This window comes from Castor canadensis, chromosome 4 (assembly GCF_047511655.1).
Source record: "Castor canadensis chromosome 4, mCasCan1.hap1v2, whole genome shotgun sequence".
Classification (NCBI taxonomy): domain Eukaryota; kingdom Metazoa; phylum Chordata; class Mammalia; order Rodentia; family Castoridae; genus Castor; species Castor canadensis.
The window spans coordinates 156,967,470-156,980,138 of record NC_133389.1 but is presented as its reverse complement, the minus strand read 5'-3'; the positions used below and the strand labels follow the sequence as shown (position 1 = coordinate 156,980,138).

Genomic DNA, 12,669 nt, shown 5'->3' with positions numbered 1-12,669 from the left:
TTCTTTCCAAATACCCACCTAATACTATGTTCAGTGCTTTTTACACTTTTGAGCCTTTCAAGAAATGGCCCTGCAAAATCTGTATGAAGTGTTACTAGATTTTCAAGCTAATTTTTTAAAGCTAAAAAGGATTATAAAACTCCTACAATTACCTTTTAAAAAGCAATTTTTATGTTGACCAAAAAGTGAAGATAGTCTTCAAATTTTAAGTTCTGCTTCATAAACTAGCTCAATGCTAAAACCGTAAGGAATTAGAAGGTATGTCCTAAAGTTAAATTCTATACCCTACAAGTCTATTTACTTAACAAAATCTAACTATTATGAAAACCACTACACCCAATGGAAAACGAAGTTTTTTTTAAGTTTATGAAGCTGTTGCCCTCCCCTTCCCCACTCTACAATATTTAGAGAAACTTCTCTAGTAACAAACCATAGACACAATCCCTAAACAGTTTTTGGGTAGCTTTTGGAAAAAAAAATTGAAATGCATTCTTCGTGAATTATTTACAAATCAGATACAGAAGTGAAAATTCAGTCTTCCTGAAGTGAGGCAGCACATATTTATGGTAAGAGTCGGAAGACAGGAATTCTGATTTTAGGTGACTTTATAGAGAACTAGAGATGTTAAGAGATTTGTAGAAAATTTACTGGACTTCAGGGCTATACCACATAGCCTTTAATATTATATTTATTATATATTTACCAATAAAACTATAGATGATAAAGAAACATGCAAATCATTTTAACTGCATGTTGCTTACTAGTCAGGCAGCAAAAGAAAAAGCCTAAAAACTTAAAAGATAACAAAACATGAGACTATACTTAAAAATTGGCTATGATTAATCTATAAAACTGATAAATGAGATGCAGACAACAATACGGAGCAAATCAAATAGTATATAAAATCCGTATTGTTGTCTGCATCTATTTGCTTTGCCTTAGGGTTCACTCTTGGTGTTGTGCATTCTATTGGTGTGGACAAAAGTATGACATGCAGCCATCATTATGGTGTCATGCAGTGTGTTTTTCTTAATGTAGTTTTGATTAAAAGACTTCAAGTTCAGGTATCTTTATCTTTAATCTTGAAAGAATCAACACGAATTCCAACCTTTCTAATAGATGTACTAATTTTTACCACCATGGCACTAACTTCTGGAAAAGTTATTTTGATTAACACAATCTCATACTATTCTCATGTCTCAGAGGAGGGAAGTACTCTATTAGCAAAGGAACAGAATTAATGAAAACTCAAAGTACAAAACCTTTTTAAGCTATGGAAAATGAATTTAATTTCCTCATTTTAAAAAAAATAAACCCAATGGGCCTGATAGAACACAGCTGTGATCCCAGATACTCTGGAGGCCAAAGCAGGAGAATCTTAACTCCAATGCCAGCCTGGGCAAAGGTGGCGGAGACCCTGTTTCAAAAACAACATAAAAACAAAAGGGGCAGGGGGCACAGTTCAAGTGCTAGAGTGTTTAATTGGCATGCGCAAGGAAGATCCTGGGTTCAATTCCCAGTACTGCTGCAAGAAATAAAAAACTGTAACTACAACTTTTAATTGACCAAAGTACATTATATCTGCTTTCTTTTGAAAACTGTAACTACAACTTTTAATTGACCAAAGTACATTATATCTGCTTTCTTTTAATCTGCCCAACTGTAAAGGAGGATTGCTTTCAACCCTTCCTTTCAAATTTGTAGCCCTTTAATAGGAAATCACTCATTTCATTAAAGAAATATCATGCGACAGTCCACCATCCAGAAATGTTATGTGCCTCTTATATAATGTTGTGCTGAGAACATATAAAGCACATAAGAACCTTTCTTTCAAACGGTTTACAATCTGTTAAGAGAAAAAAGACATATTATATATGAAAGAGCTTGACAAGCATAAATTAATTCTTATGACCAATTTACCTATACATTTCCTCCAAAACAGGTATTATTTAATATTAGTGATTTAAAGTTACAAAGTTCTGTTTAGAAATGACAGGAATACAATGAATTATGTAAAAAGTAAAGCAGGAACTAGCTACTTATGGAAATCTGTCTACTGATAAAGATATGATTAATAACATAATGAAATCCATACATTTTTTCATGTTCTTGGCCAGAATATTTCCTCCAAGTGAGCTATTTATAAACCAAAACTAGTATTACTTAGGAACAAAAATTTTGGTAGCCGTTAACAAACCAAAAACCTTGAAAACTTTTTTTCACAAAGAGAGAATATTACAAAAGAATGAAAACCTGTGTCTTACCGTAAGGCCCTATAAAGCAAGTTATACCATTTAAATTCTCCAGACCAGTTTAGTCTTTTGTAAAAAATGAGTTACTATTCCCATCATGCATAAAGCTTTAAAACTGTTAATCTCCCAATACAGTTTATGAGTAATACAAATTGACATCCATAAATTCCAATAAACAGTCAAAATAAAGGTATATTCAACTAAAATGCTACCTTCAAGGTTGTCTTTTCCTAATTCCATCTTTGCTTTTTTAATAACTCAAAAAAAAGGAATATGGACACAGAACAGGGAAGACCAGAGGGAGGTGGAATATGACTCCAAAATAAACAGTAGCTTCAGTTATTCTTCACCTAGTAATGCTACTGTTTGTTGGGCTTTCGGAGATACTTAAAAAATGTTCCTAATAATTAAACAAGAATTTACATTGTATAAAATGTGGCATTAGGCTGGGTGCAGTGGCTCAAGCCTGTAATTCTACCTATTCAGGAGGCAGAGAGGGGAAGATCACAGATTGAAGCCAGCCCAAGGCGTAACACAGGACCCTATCTCAAAATTAATCAGGGCTGGTGGAATGGCAGAGTTCAATCCAAAGTAACCCTCCCAACTCCCCCCACCAAAAAGTGATACCAGGGGTGGGGGGCGTGGTTCAAGTAGTAGAACGCTTGCCTAGCAAGTGCTAGGCCTTTAATTCAAACCCCAATACTGACAAAAAACAAAGAAAAAAGACACCAGAGGCACAAGCAATAAAGAGAAAACGAGAAACCAGCAGTCATCGAAATTAAAATCTTGTGTACCTCAAAGGTACACAAGAAAGTTAGATCTCTTGCTGCAGCAAAGTGAGTGGAGCATCTGCAGATTCCGGGCTCGAAGTTTAATGGCAGACAGACTGGACAGAGGGACCATTGCCAGCTTCCATAAGGCCAAGTTGAAGAAAACGAAGACAGAGAGAGAGACCATGGAACAGGAAAAGCTGAGCGAAAGTTCCTAGGCGCAGGGAGGATTCCACTGTGTTGTCCCCCCTCCCCCCTCCTCCAAATCTATGACCTGCGGTGACGTGGAAGAGGAGCAGCCTGCAATGAACACAAGCCACATGGAACCTGAGCACTCCGTGACAGTGCCACTCGCCTGTGGGGCTCCGAGGGAAACCCAAATTGGACTGCCAATTCTCTGGTGTGTCCTAGGTTGCCATAGAAAATTACTGTATTATTAATGAAAATAAAGCACACTGCATGGCAAAAAAAAAAAAAAAAGATTAAACGACAACATGCAGAATGGGAGAAAAAATTTGTGAGCCATATATCTGATAAGGGACTTGTAACTAGAATAATAAAAAACTATTACAACTCAGCAACAAAAAGAGAAATAACCCATTTAAAAACCGGGCAAAGGATTTGAACACATAGTTCTCTGAGATACACAAAGGCCCAATAAGCACATGAAAAGATGCCTGATATCATTAGGGAAATGAAAATCAAAACCAAGTGAGCTACCTCTTTGCCCTCACTGGGATGGATATAATGAAAAAGACAGATAATAGTAAGTATTAGGGAGGAGTTGGAGAAATTAGAACCCTCATAAACTACTGTGGGAATGTAAAAAGGTGGTGTAGCTTTGGGAAACAGCCTGGTTGTCCCTCAGATGATTAAAACACAGTTAACATACAATCCAGCATTTCACTCCTAGGTATACATCCAAGAGAAAATGAGCAGCCAGAAAGCCCAAATGTCCGTAACTAGTGAATAAATGTTGGATATCTATAAAACAACTATTTGGCAACAAAAATGAATACAACATAGATGAACTCTGAAAGCATAATGTTAAGAAGCACATTACAATGGACATATATTGCATGATTCTACTTATATGCAATGCCCAGAATAGATAAATTTAGACACCAAGAAAAAAAAAAAAAAAGAGAGAGAGATCAAGGGATGATGGCTAAGAAGTATAGGGTTCCCTTGGACTAATGAAAATGTCTTAGGACTGGATATGGTGATACACCCACAACTCTATGAACATACTAAAAAACAAGTGAACTGTACACAACAAATGGGTGGACTGCATGGCATATAAATTGTATTCTAATAAACCTAATAACAATTCATCACATTGTTTCTTTTATCTTTCTCTCCTCTCATAAGAAATTTAAAGCTCCCTGCCTCATTGGGATTCCTTAAAATGTGGATCTATAGTTAATCTAACACTGTCTGCCCAATTTGGGTGCATATCAAGTTAACTCTACCTCAACATCTTCATTTTTCTTGTTCATTTCACTGCCTAGCATAACTTTCATCTACCCTTCCAAGATCTTCCATATTCAACTTAAATTTTACTTATCCCACAAAGCTTTTCTTCACTGAACTTTCTCTTCTAAACTCTAAAGCTCTTCAAGACAGTAATGAGAACTGATTCTGCCATGTATGTCACTCTTCCTTGAAATAGTCCCCCACTATACCATACATTCTTTGAGGGCAGGAGCCATATACTTAGGTTTTATTTATTTTAATTATTTACTTTTCACAGTACTGGGGCTTGAACTCAGGGTCTACACCTTCAGCCACTCCACCAGTCCTTTTTTTTGTGAAGGGCTTTTCGAGATCAGGTCTCCCAAACTATTTGCCCATGCTGGCTTCAAATTGCGATCCTACTGACCTCTGTCTCCTGTGTAGCTAGGATCACAGGTGCAAGCCACCAGCGCATGGCTCAGGCTTTATTTTTTATAGCAACTCAAACAATCTTCACTTAACATTTAGGTATTATCTCCATAAATACCTAACTAAGTTAACATTCTTCTGATTGGTTCACCAACTTTAAGAAGCTGATAGCCAAAAAATATTTAATGAGTAAATTATTAGGTTGATAAATGGCAGTACATAAAATCAATGTACTGGTTGGTCACAGCTGTGACTGATGCAAGCTGCTACTAACATAAGAAAATAACTTTAAGAGTACAGGTATTTCAGAAAAACCAGTAAATTTATTCTACTTTAGTGATGAAAAACAAGATGTTAATCAATCTCTTTAACAGAGATAAAAATCCTCAAAGATACAGTAATGTTTTATTGACCCTAGACTGCATTGAAATTTTTTTAGTTACATCTATACCGTCATATAATTACAACCAGAAACTCACATGCAGGTAATCCACGCGTTAGGAATGCACTTAAATTGATTAAAGAAATGTTTCAAAGATGATTAATCTTTGGGAGACACTTTTAGACCCAACCTCCACTCCTATACCAAAGTCATTACTTTTTATCTTCCGTTTAACTCTTCTTCAACCAAATGTCAGTCTTCTTTCAAAAACCTATCAATCCTTTAGCCCTCCTGCTCTCCTAACCTTGCCCCTTTAAGGTTATTTAGAGATCGTATATTAATCCAACACTAGGGGAAAAATCTGACAGATGCTTTTTATATTTGTTCACCTGGTCAGTCACATTTATGGTAAACAATTTCTTTCACTTCAAATCTGAAAAAAAGCAACTTAAGCATTTAAAAAAAATTACCAAGGAATACTACTGGTTTTACTTTTTCTTTTCTTTTTTTTTTTTTTGTATAGTGCTGAGGCTCAAACCCAGGCAAGCCAGGCAAATGCCTACCAGTAAGCCACACCTGCCATCCCCAACTAAGTTGAGATATGTGTAAATGGTCTCAAGAACTGATTACTTATTATAGATCATTTTTCACTTAATAACTAATTCATTAATAACTAATGTATAAAATTATAATTATCACTGGAGGTACTATATTCTACTTATCTGTTGGAATAAACACCAGAATATGAAAATTATACCATTTAAAAACTTTTTACTAGAAAGGTGAGCAAACATCTGGGCAAAATATAATAAAACATATCTTTACATATCCTTGTCTAACACAACAAAGAGAAGAATGCAAAACAAACAAAAACCAGAACTTGAAACAAGAGCACGCACATATAAGGGGAAGTGATACATTCTAAATGTGAAGAAAAACTAAATGGCTAGTATTATCCAAGTTTTATCTCAAAAACCTAAATTTATAGATCTAAAAGTGTGGAACAAGCTTAAAATTATACTTATTTCTTATAACTTTAGTAAGCTGACCAGTGCCAGGTTCTTATATATTCATTGAGCTAGCACAAATATTTTCCTTATTTATATATTTAGGACATATTGAATTGGCAAGAGAATAAAGAGCCATTTTCACATGATGAGTTTGTTGCTTTAGAATTCAATGATCTTTACTTCCACCCAAGAGGCAATTTAGTGATTCCATGACATCCAGAAACCATTTAATTTGCTGGTAGGCTGCAGAAATGTTCCAGGAGAAAAATTTTCTGCCTTTACAGATTTCAATCATTTATCCCATTCCCATCCCCCAAATCTGTAACGATGCATGCTTTGTGTACATCTTCATTACTTACCAAGTAAAAATAGCACGTATTAGTAACATTTTATATAAATGACTAGGCAAACCTCAAAATAATGGTAAAAATGCATTAAAAATTTTAGTATGCATGGGTAACAACACTGTAACACCTTGAGCACTAAAAAAAAATGACTAATCATTTTTCAAAAGATAAGTGGTATGTGTCTCTGCTGCTAAATCATTATTTTTTGTTTTTGTTACTTAGAAAATCCACAGCAAGTGTATTTTAAATATAATGTACTATAGCGTAACTTTGCTTTGAAGCGCTAAGAAGGAAAAACAAAGAGGTACTGATGCTTGTTTTGTGCTCGAGTTTAAATTGTGTATTACTTGGTCCAATTGGTTGATCAAAGATTCCCAACAGTAAAAAACAAACAAAAACCCCCTCAGTACTAAAGATTATAAGCTCAGAAAACAGCCATACATGTAACACTTATGATTTTTTTCTATTAAGGTAGAAAATATAAGACTCAATAATTACATGAATATTAGGAAAATCATCAAAGTAAGTTAATGAGTATGTAAAAAATAAATAAATGTAGGGCTGGTTAGGACACCAGACAGCTTTACCAGGTAATATTATTCTGAGTTGTCTGCTTTATTTTTTGCAGTGATGGGTAATCAAACCTCACACATGCTAGGCAGATGTTCTACAACTGAGCTGATCTCCGGCCCAATTGTCTGGTTTAAAAAAAAAAAAAAAGCCAGGCATGGTGGGACATATCTGTAATCCCAGCACCCAAGAGGCTGAGGCTGGAGGATAAAAAAAAGTTCAAGGCAAGCCTAGCCTACATAGCAAGAACCTGTCTCAAACAATACTCCTATACCACCCTCCAAAAAAAAAAAACCCCACAAAAAAGGCCTAAGAATAAAAAAAACAGGACTATATAAAGTGTCTTTTTTTTTCATTAAGAGGGAAAAATTCATAAACTTTTTGGCCAAAATAGTAATTGAAGGAAGCAATCTGATCAGGACTGTAAGAATCTCAATGAAGGAAAGGTAAAGCAGACTAAATTAACCTTGTGAGTTACCTCTTATGACACAGCTTGCCTCACCTTGACAATTTTACTAAAACTGTTACAAATTGGAGCTAAAAAAAAGAAATAAAGCAGTTCAAATATCAGCTTCCTGCCACAAGCTGTTTGCTATTTTTCATTCAAATGTAATGTTTTTCACTTAAAGAAATAAAGGCGTACTAGCAAATTCCCTTAGTTTAAAAAGTAATCGAAAAATAAAATAAGCTAACTGGTTGATACAAGTATATCCACATGAACAAATTCTTCATACTTTATTTAAAAAAAAACCAAAACTTTCCATCAACTTACAGAGCCAATTGCTAAGCCATATTAAATAAGGCTGGGGATGTGGGTGAAGAGGGGGTGACTGGGAAAGGAGTAAGATTTAGGATAGTGTGCATAGTGTGCTATCACTTGCATAAAGGCAGAAGTGCATACATCTATCTGCTTGCACAGGAAAAGACAAATAATAATTGGGCAATGCTTGGGTGAATACAGGAATTTTGCTATATTTCGTTTTGAATTGTGGACCATCTAAATGATTTTTTTCCAAAAACAAAACCAAGACTACAAAAAAAAAAAAAGCAAGCAAGCTAATACTGCTTTTTACTTCATCAAAGATAATCTCTTTCCTTTGACTGCTTTCTTACGACAAATATTCTGCATTGTTACTGTATTCCCAACAGTTTCTTGAGAAAAAGACAGTGAAATTCATCTTTGGATTTGTGGCACCTTTGACCCAATGTATAAAACATAGTAGGGTATGGAGAAGTTAAGAAACTTGCAGAAGGTCTCACAAGTTGGAAGCTAAATTAAAGCTAAGATGAATAGCTATAATTAGTTGAAGACCTACCTCAGGGAAGGTACTTTCTATTTATCTCACAACCCTGAAAGTAGGTATTATTATAATTTTAGAGATAAGAAAATTTCCCTAGGTCACAAAATTCATTGAGGGTGGGCACATGACAGGACTGGCATTGTTACGATGAAAACTAAGGTCCATGATTATTCCAAACCAGACACTTTCAACTACATTCTTTGTCACAATAAATACTAAAAAAATATTTGAACTGCCATAAACTATTATTTCAAGTAATACTGTGGGAAAGATGAATGTGCACGTGGGCAAGAAAAAAAATCCTACATTTTTCTATTCCCTGACAATTGCTACATTCTTAAATTCAGATGTGGGCTCTAACTATGCATGAGAAGCCGTATTAGGAAATAAGATCAAATATCAAGAAAGATGTTTGCAAGACTTTATCACAAGCTGGCTATAAGCAAGTTCTACAGCTGTCTGCTGAGGTATTTATGGAGTAAATAAAATTATAAATCTTATTGTAAACATTAAAGTTACAAGTAAATGATGTTCTTTACTGTAAGTTTTTAAAATGAGGTGAAGTGGAAAATACATACTTGGTTTTTTACAACTATATTGTACTCAAACAAAACAAAGAATCTTAGGATAAGAGACAAAAATAAAAAGAAACCAAAATTTCTGGTCAGACCTAACCAAGAATAGGAGTTTCTGACAAAAGAAAAATGAGTTTTTGGACCAGTTTTCAGTTTCCTTAAGTTAAAAAAAAAAAATCATTCAAAATTCATTCATTAGAACTAGAGTTGTAAATTCCAAAAGAAGTGTTTTTTTTTTAATTCTTTAGACGAATTCTGTCAAAGAATTCATCTTTCTAAATGCATGTATCCATGACAAAGGAGAGGAGGGGCAGGGAGAAGGAACAGAAGATCCAGTTGTAATTTTTACAGACCCCAGGGAGAGTGCATAGGTACAATTTAGTACCAGGTACCAGGTTAATGTTCAAACACTAAGGAATATAAAAGTTTGAAAAGTTCTACCTGAAATTGCTAATAATCACAAATTATCAACCTGTAAATACAACTGAAGAGATCTTTTGGTCAAAACTGAAGAAAGAACACATCGAAAACTTTTTTTTTAAATCTTCTAAGAAAAGAGTCATTCTCACATATTGTCTATAGGGGAAAATTTCTAGTTTGCAGGAAATCTTTTAAGAAAAAACAGTATTGTACCATCATCAATACTATATATACTTTCTTCAGTGTTTGGGAATAAAATTGATCCTTAAGGAAAACCGCCTTGTATTTTATCTTCTTAATTTTCTTGGCAATGAGAAATTCCTAAAGTGGTCTTTAAAATACTAGGAATGCAAAGTAGGTTTTGAAAAAGTGGGTTGGATACATAAAATCAGAAGACACTACTTCTACCAATCAATATTTCTAACCAGAAGCCTCCTATGTACCAACCACTATTCAATTACAAATGACAATAAACTTCTTAAAATTACATCTGTTCACCTAAAACAGCTATTTGGGGCCTTACTTTTAAATTAGGAAATGAGCAGTTTGTGTACAAGATTTCCATTGGTGGCAACCAAAAGTATCTTACACTGAATCTTTAGAAGGGAGACCCGATGCAAACTGAAGCTAGAATGAAATTCTAACTTCTTGAGAAGGTATGACAAATTTAAATAGGTCATACTGCAGGTCCTTTATAAATGTCTTTTAATCTTTGATATGTCGGTGACTTTTTTGCGGCCCCTTTCCCCAATAAGTGAAGAAAAAAGTCTTGAGTCTTGTGGCTTAAATTGTCACCAATCCCAGACTTGGGTTACCTACTGCTTGAGAAAAATAATGGATATTTTTAGCGCCTATTTTTATAATTCGAATTAAACCAATTTCTCATTAAAGTTCAGACAGAAATGTGTGTGAAACGTGGTTGGGGGTGCGCAGGAGTAAGGGGAGAAACCAGACGCCTCAAACACCCTTGGCAAAATTGGTCCCCCCACCCCCTCGCAAAAAAAAAAAAGTGATGCAAAACAAAAGTACTCGGGCTAATCGCTTCTACGAGGAGTTTCAGGATGAGAGACCTCGAAGTGATTATTAACCTTATTGAAAAGGGTTAAAACCGAAACTGTTTGCAAACACGAAGCTTCCCTTTTACTCGATCCCAACAGTTGCTTTTAAAAGTTGTTCCAAATATTTTTCTTAGCACTCCTTTCCTCTCAAAAAGAATGCATTTCCATGACTACCGACTTTTTATTTGGGGGGGGAGGGCTGGTGGTGGTGGTGGTGGTGAGGCAGAGTCAAAAACGCCCTTAAAAAACACGAGGTTTCGGCAAGTGAGCAGCCAGGGGCAGAAAACAGCGTCTCCCCCAACGGTGTGGGAGCGGGGGACAGGCGAGAATAAAACACAGCACGAGAGCAAACCTCAGGTTTCCAACTTTATTGCACAAAGCGCGCGGAGAGCAGGTCGGACGTGGCCGCCCGTCCCCTCGCCGAGCCGCCCCGGCCGCCACCGGGAAGGCAGAGGCACCTTCACCTCCTCTGCCCTCAACTCCTGCCTTCTTCCTCCTCCACCCCCCACGGACACCCGGCGGCCGCAGCCCGGGAGTACAGCCGGGCCCGGGCGGGTCGAGCCGTGCCGAGCGGGCGGCCTCCCCCGGGGCGGCCCCGGCCCCGGCTCCGCGCCCGATCCGACCCGGCCCGGCCCGGCCCAGCGGCGGCGGCGGGAACGCGGGCGCCAGCTCGCCGCGGCCGCCCGCCCGCTCACACCCCCGGCCGCCGGCTCTCACCCCGCCCGCCAGCCCGGCCGCTCGCCCGCCGCCCCCCGCCATGAGCGCCGCCGCTGGCTGCAGGCAGAGTCGCTGCCGCCCGGCCGCCGCTGGCTCCAGTCCGCCGCCATTATTCTTTGTTCGCTGCGAGCGGCGGCGATGTTGTGGGGCTCGGGCGGAGGCTCCATCTTTACCGCGGCCCCTCCTGCGAGGGGAAGGCCCCGAGCGCGGGTGTCCGGCGCCTCCCCGTCCCCCCTCCGTCCCCCCGGCTCTCTCCGGCTCCTGCCTCCTCCTCCTGCTCCTCTTACCGGTGGTACAAGCTCCTCCGTCACTGCTTTCGTTCGCGGCCCGGATCTCGCTGGAGTTTTATTCTCTCCCCCACGTAACACACCGCGTCAAACTACACCTCCGCCGCGTCACTCACCAACACTCCGCTTCTCCCAGCCGCCCGGGCCACAGGCAGCAGCAGCCGCCGCCGACTGAGGAGCCGCAGCCAGGGAGCCAGCCAGCGCCGCCCAGTGCCGAGTGCGCAGCGGCCGCACACGGAAACAGCCGAAGTCGGTCCGGAGCAGTTCGAGCGGCCCCGCCCCCGCCCTGGCAGCGGAATTTACCGAACGCCTTCGGCTTCCTTCGGGCGAGGTGGAGAAGTTAGGCTAGGAGGAAAAGCGAAGGCGGGCTGAGACCTGTTCCCGGAGAAGCCGGTCAAGCCCCACCCGAGGGGGTTCGAATACTTAAAACCCCGCGGCGGAAATTTGAAGGAAACGGGGTTTGTGTGTGGCCATGTGGGGAATTCCCGAGGGTGCCGGCGACTTGATGGAAACCCCCGGAAAGCGGCGGGCTTTAGGGCGGTTGCTGCGGGCCCGGGAATTTTCAAATGCTTGCGGGGACATGGGAGACGCGCGGCCGGGGTCGGGACGCGGCTGCAGAGCGGGAGCCGGGCGGGCGGAGCAAGAAAGGGCTGCATCTCTGCAGACACCCTGGGACCGGGCCAGGGCCGGATGCGGACTCGCGAGGCCTCGGGCATGGTTTTCCCGATCTGCTCGCTGCGAGAATTAGCGGAGAACTGCGATGGCGGAGCTCATGACACCTCGCGAGGTTCAGCCCCGCAGCAGACAGCCAAGGCTCTGGGTTACAGGGGCCGCCCCCGGAGGCCTCTGAACAACGACCTGCCTTCACCAAGGCTGCTCTTCGACTCGAAATATGCTCAGCCCTCCTTCCCGCCCTTCTTCAGGCAACATCCTGTGTTGATTTCTTTTCTCAGCCGTTTTCCGCAGCAGTGGCTTGCTGCACCCTTGTCTTCTTCACCCACCCCCACCCTAAATCTGACCGTGTGGCTTCCGCAGCCTCAAAACTACTGTAGTTGCTCTCAAGGCCAGCCACTAAGTCCCCATGCTCCTTTTTATT

General features: G+C 39.7%; 2 protein-coding genes across 5 annotated transcripts in view; one reads left to right on the top strand and one right to left on the bottom strand.

Annotated features, from left to right (window-relative positions):
- The window catches only part of Creb1 (cAMP responsive element binding protein 1), a 59,770-nt gene extending 47,974 nt beyond the window's left edge, over nt 1-11,796 (bottom strand). For 2 of the 4 annotated variants that reach the window (XM_020172234.2, XM_020172235.2), the window contains exon 1: nt 11,574-11,711. The gene's annotated coding sequence lies outside the window, so the exon portion shown is untranslated. Of the gene's footprint in view, nt 1-11,573 lie in introns of all 4 variants that reach the window. The other 2 variants (XM_074071568.1, XM_020172236.2) reach the window with 2 other exon arrangements.
- On the top strand, nt 2,693-3,320 carry LOC109691947 (thymosin beta-10-like). The gene has a single exon (XM_074071572.1). It carries the CDS (start codon nt 3,127-3,129, stop codon nt 3,238-3,240), a length of 114 nt encoding a protein of 37 aa, XP_073927673.1. The 5' UTR covers nt 2,693-3,126; the 3' UTR covers nt 3,241-3,320.
- Nucleotides 11,797-12,669: the final 873 nt, after the last annotated feature.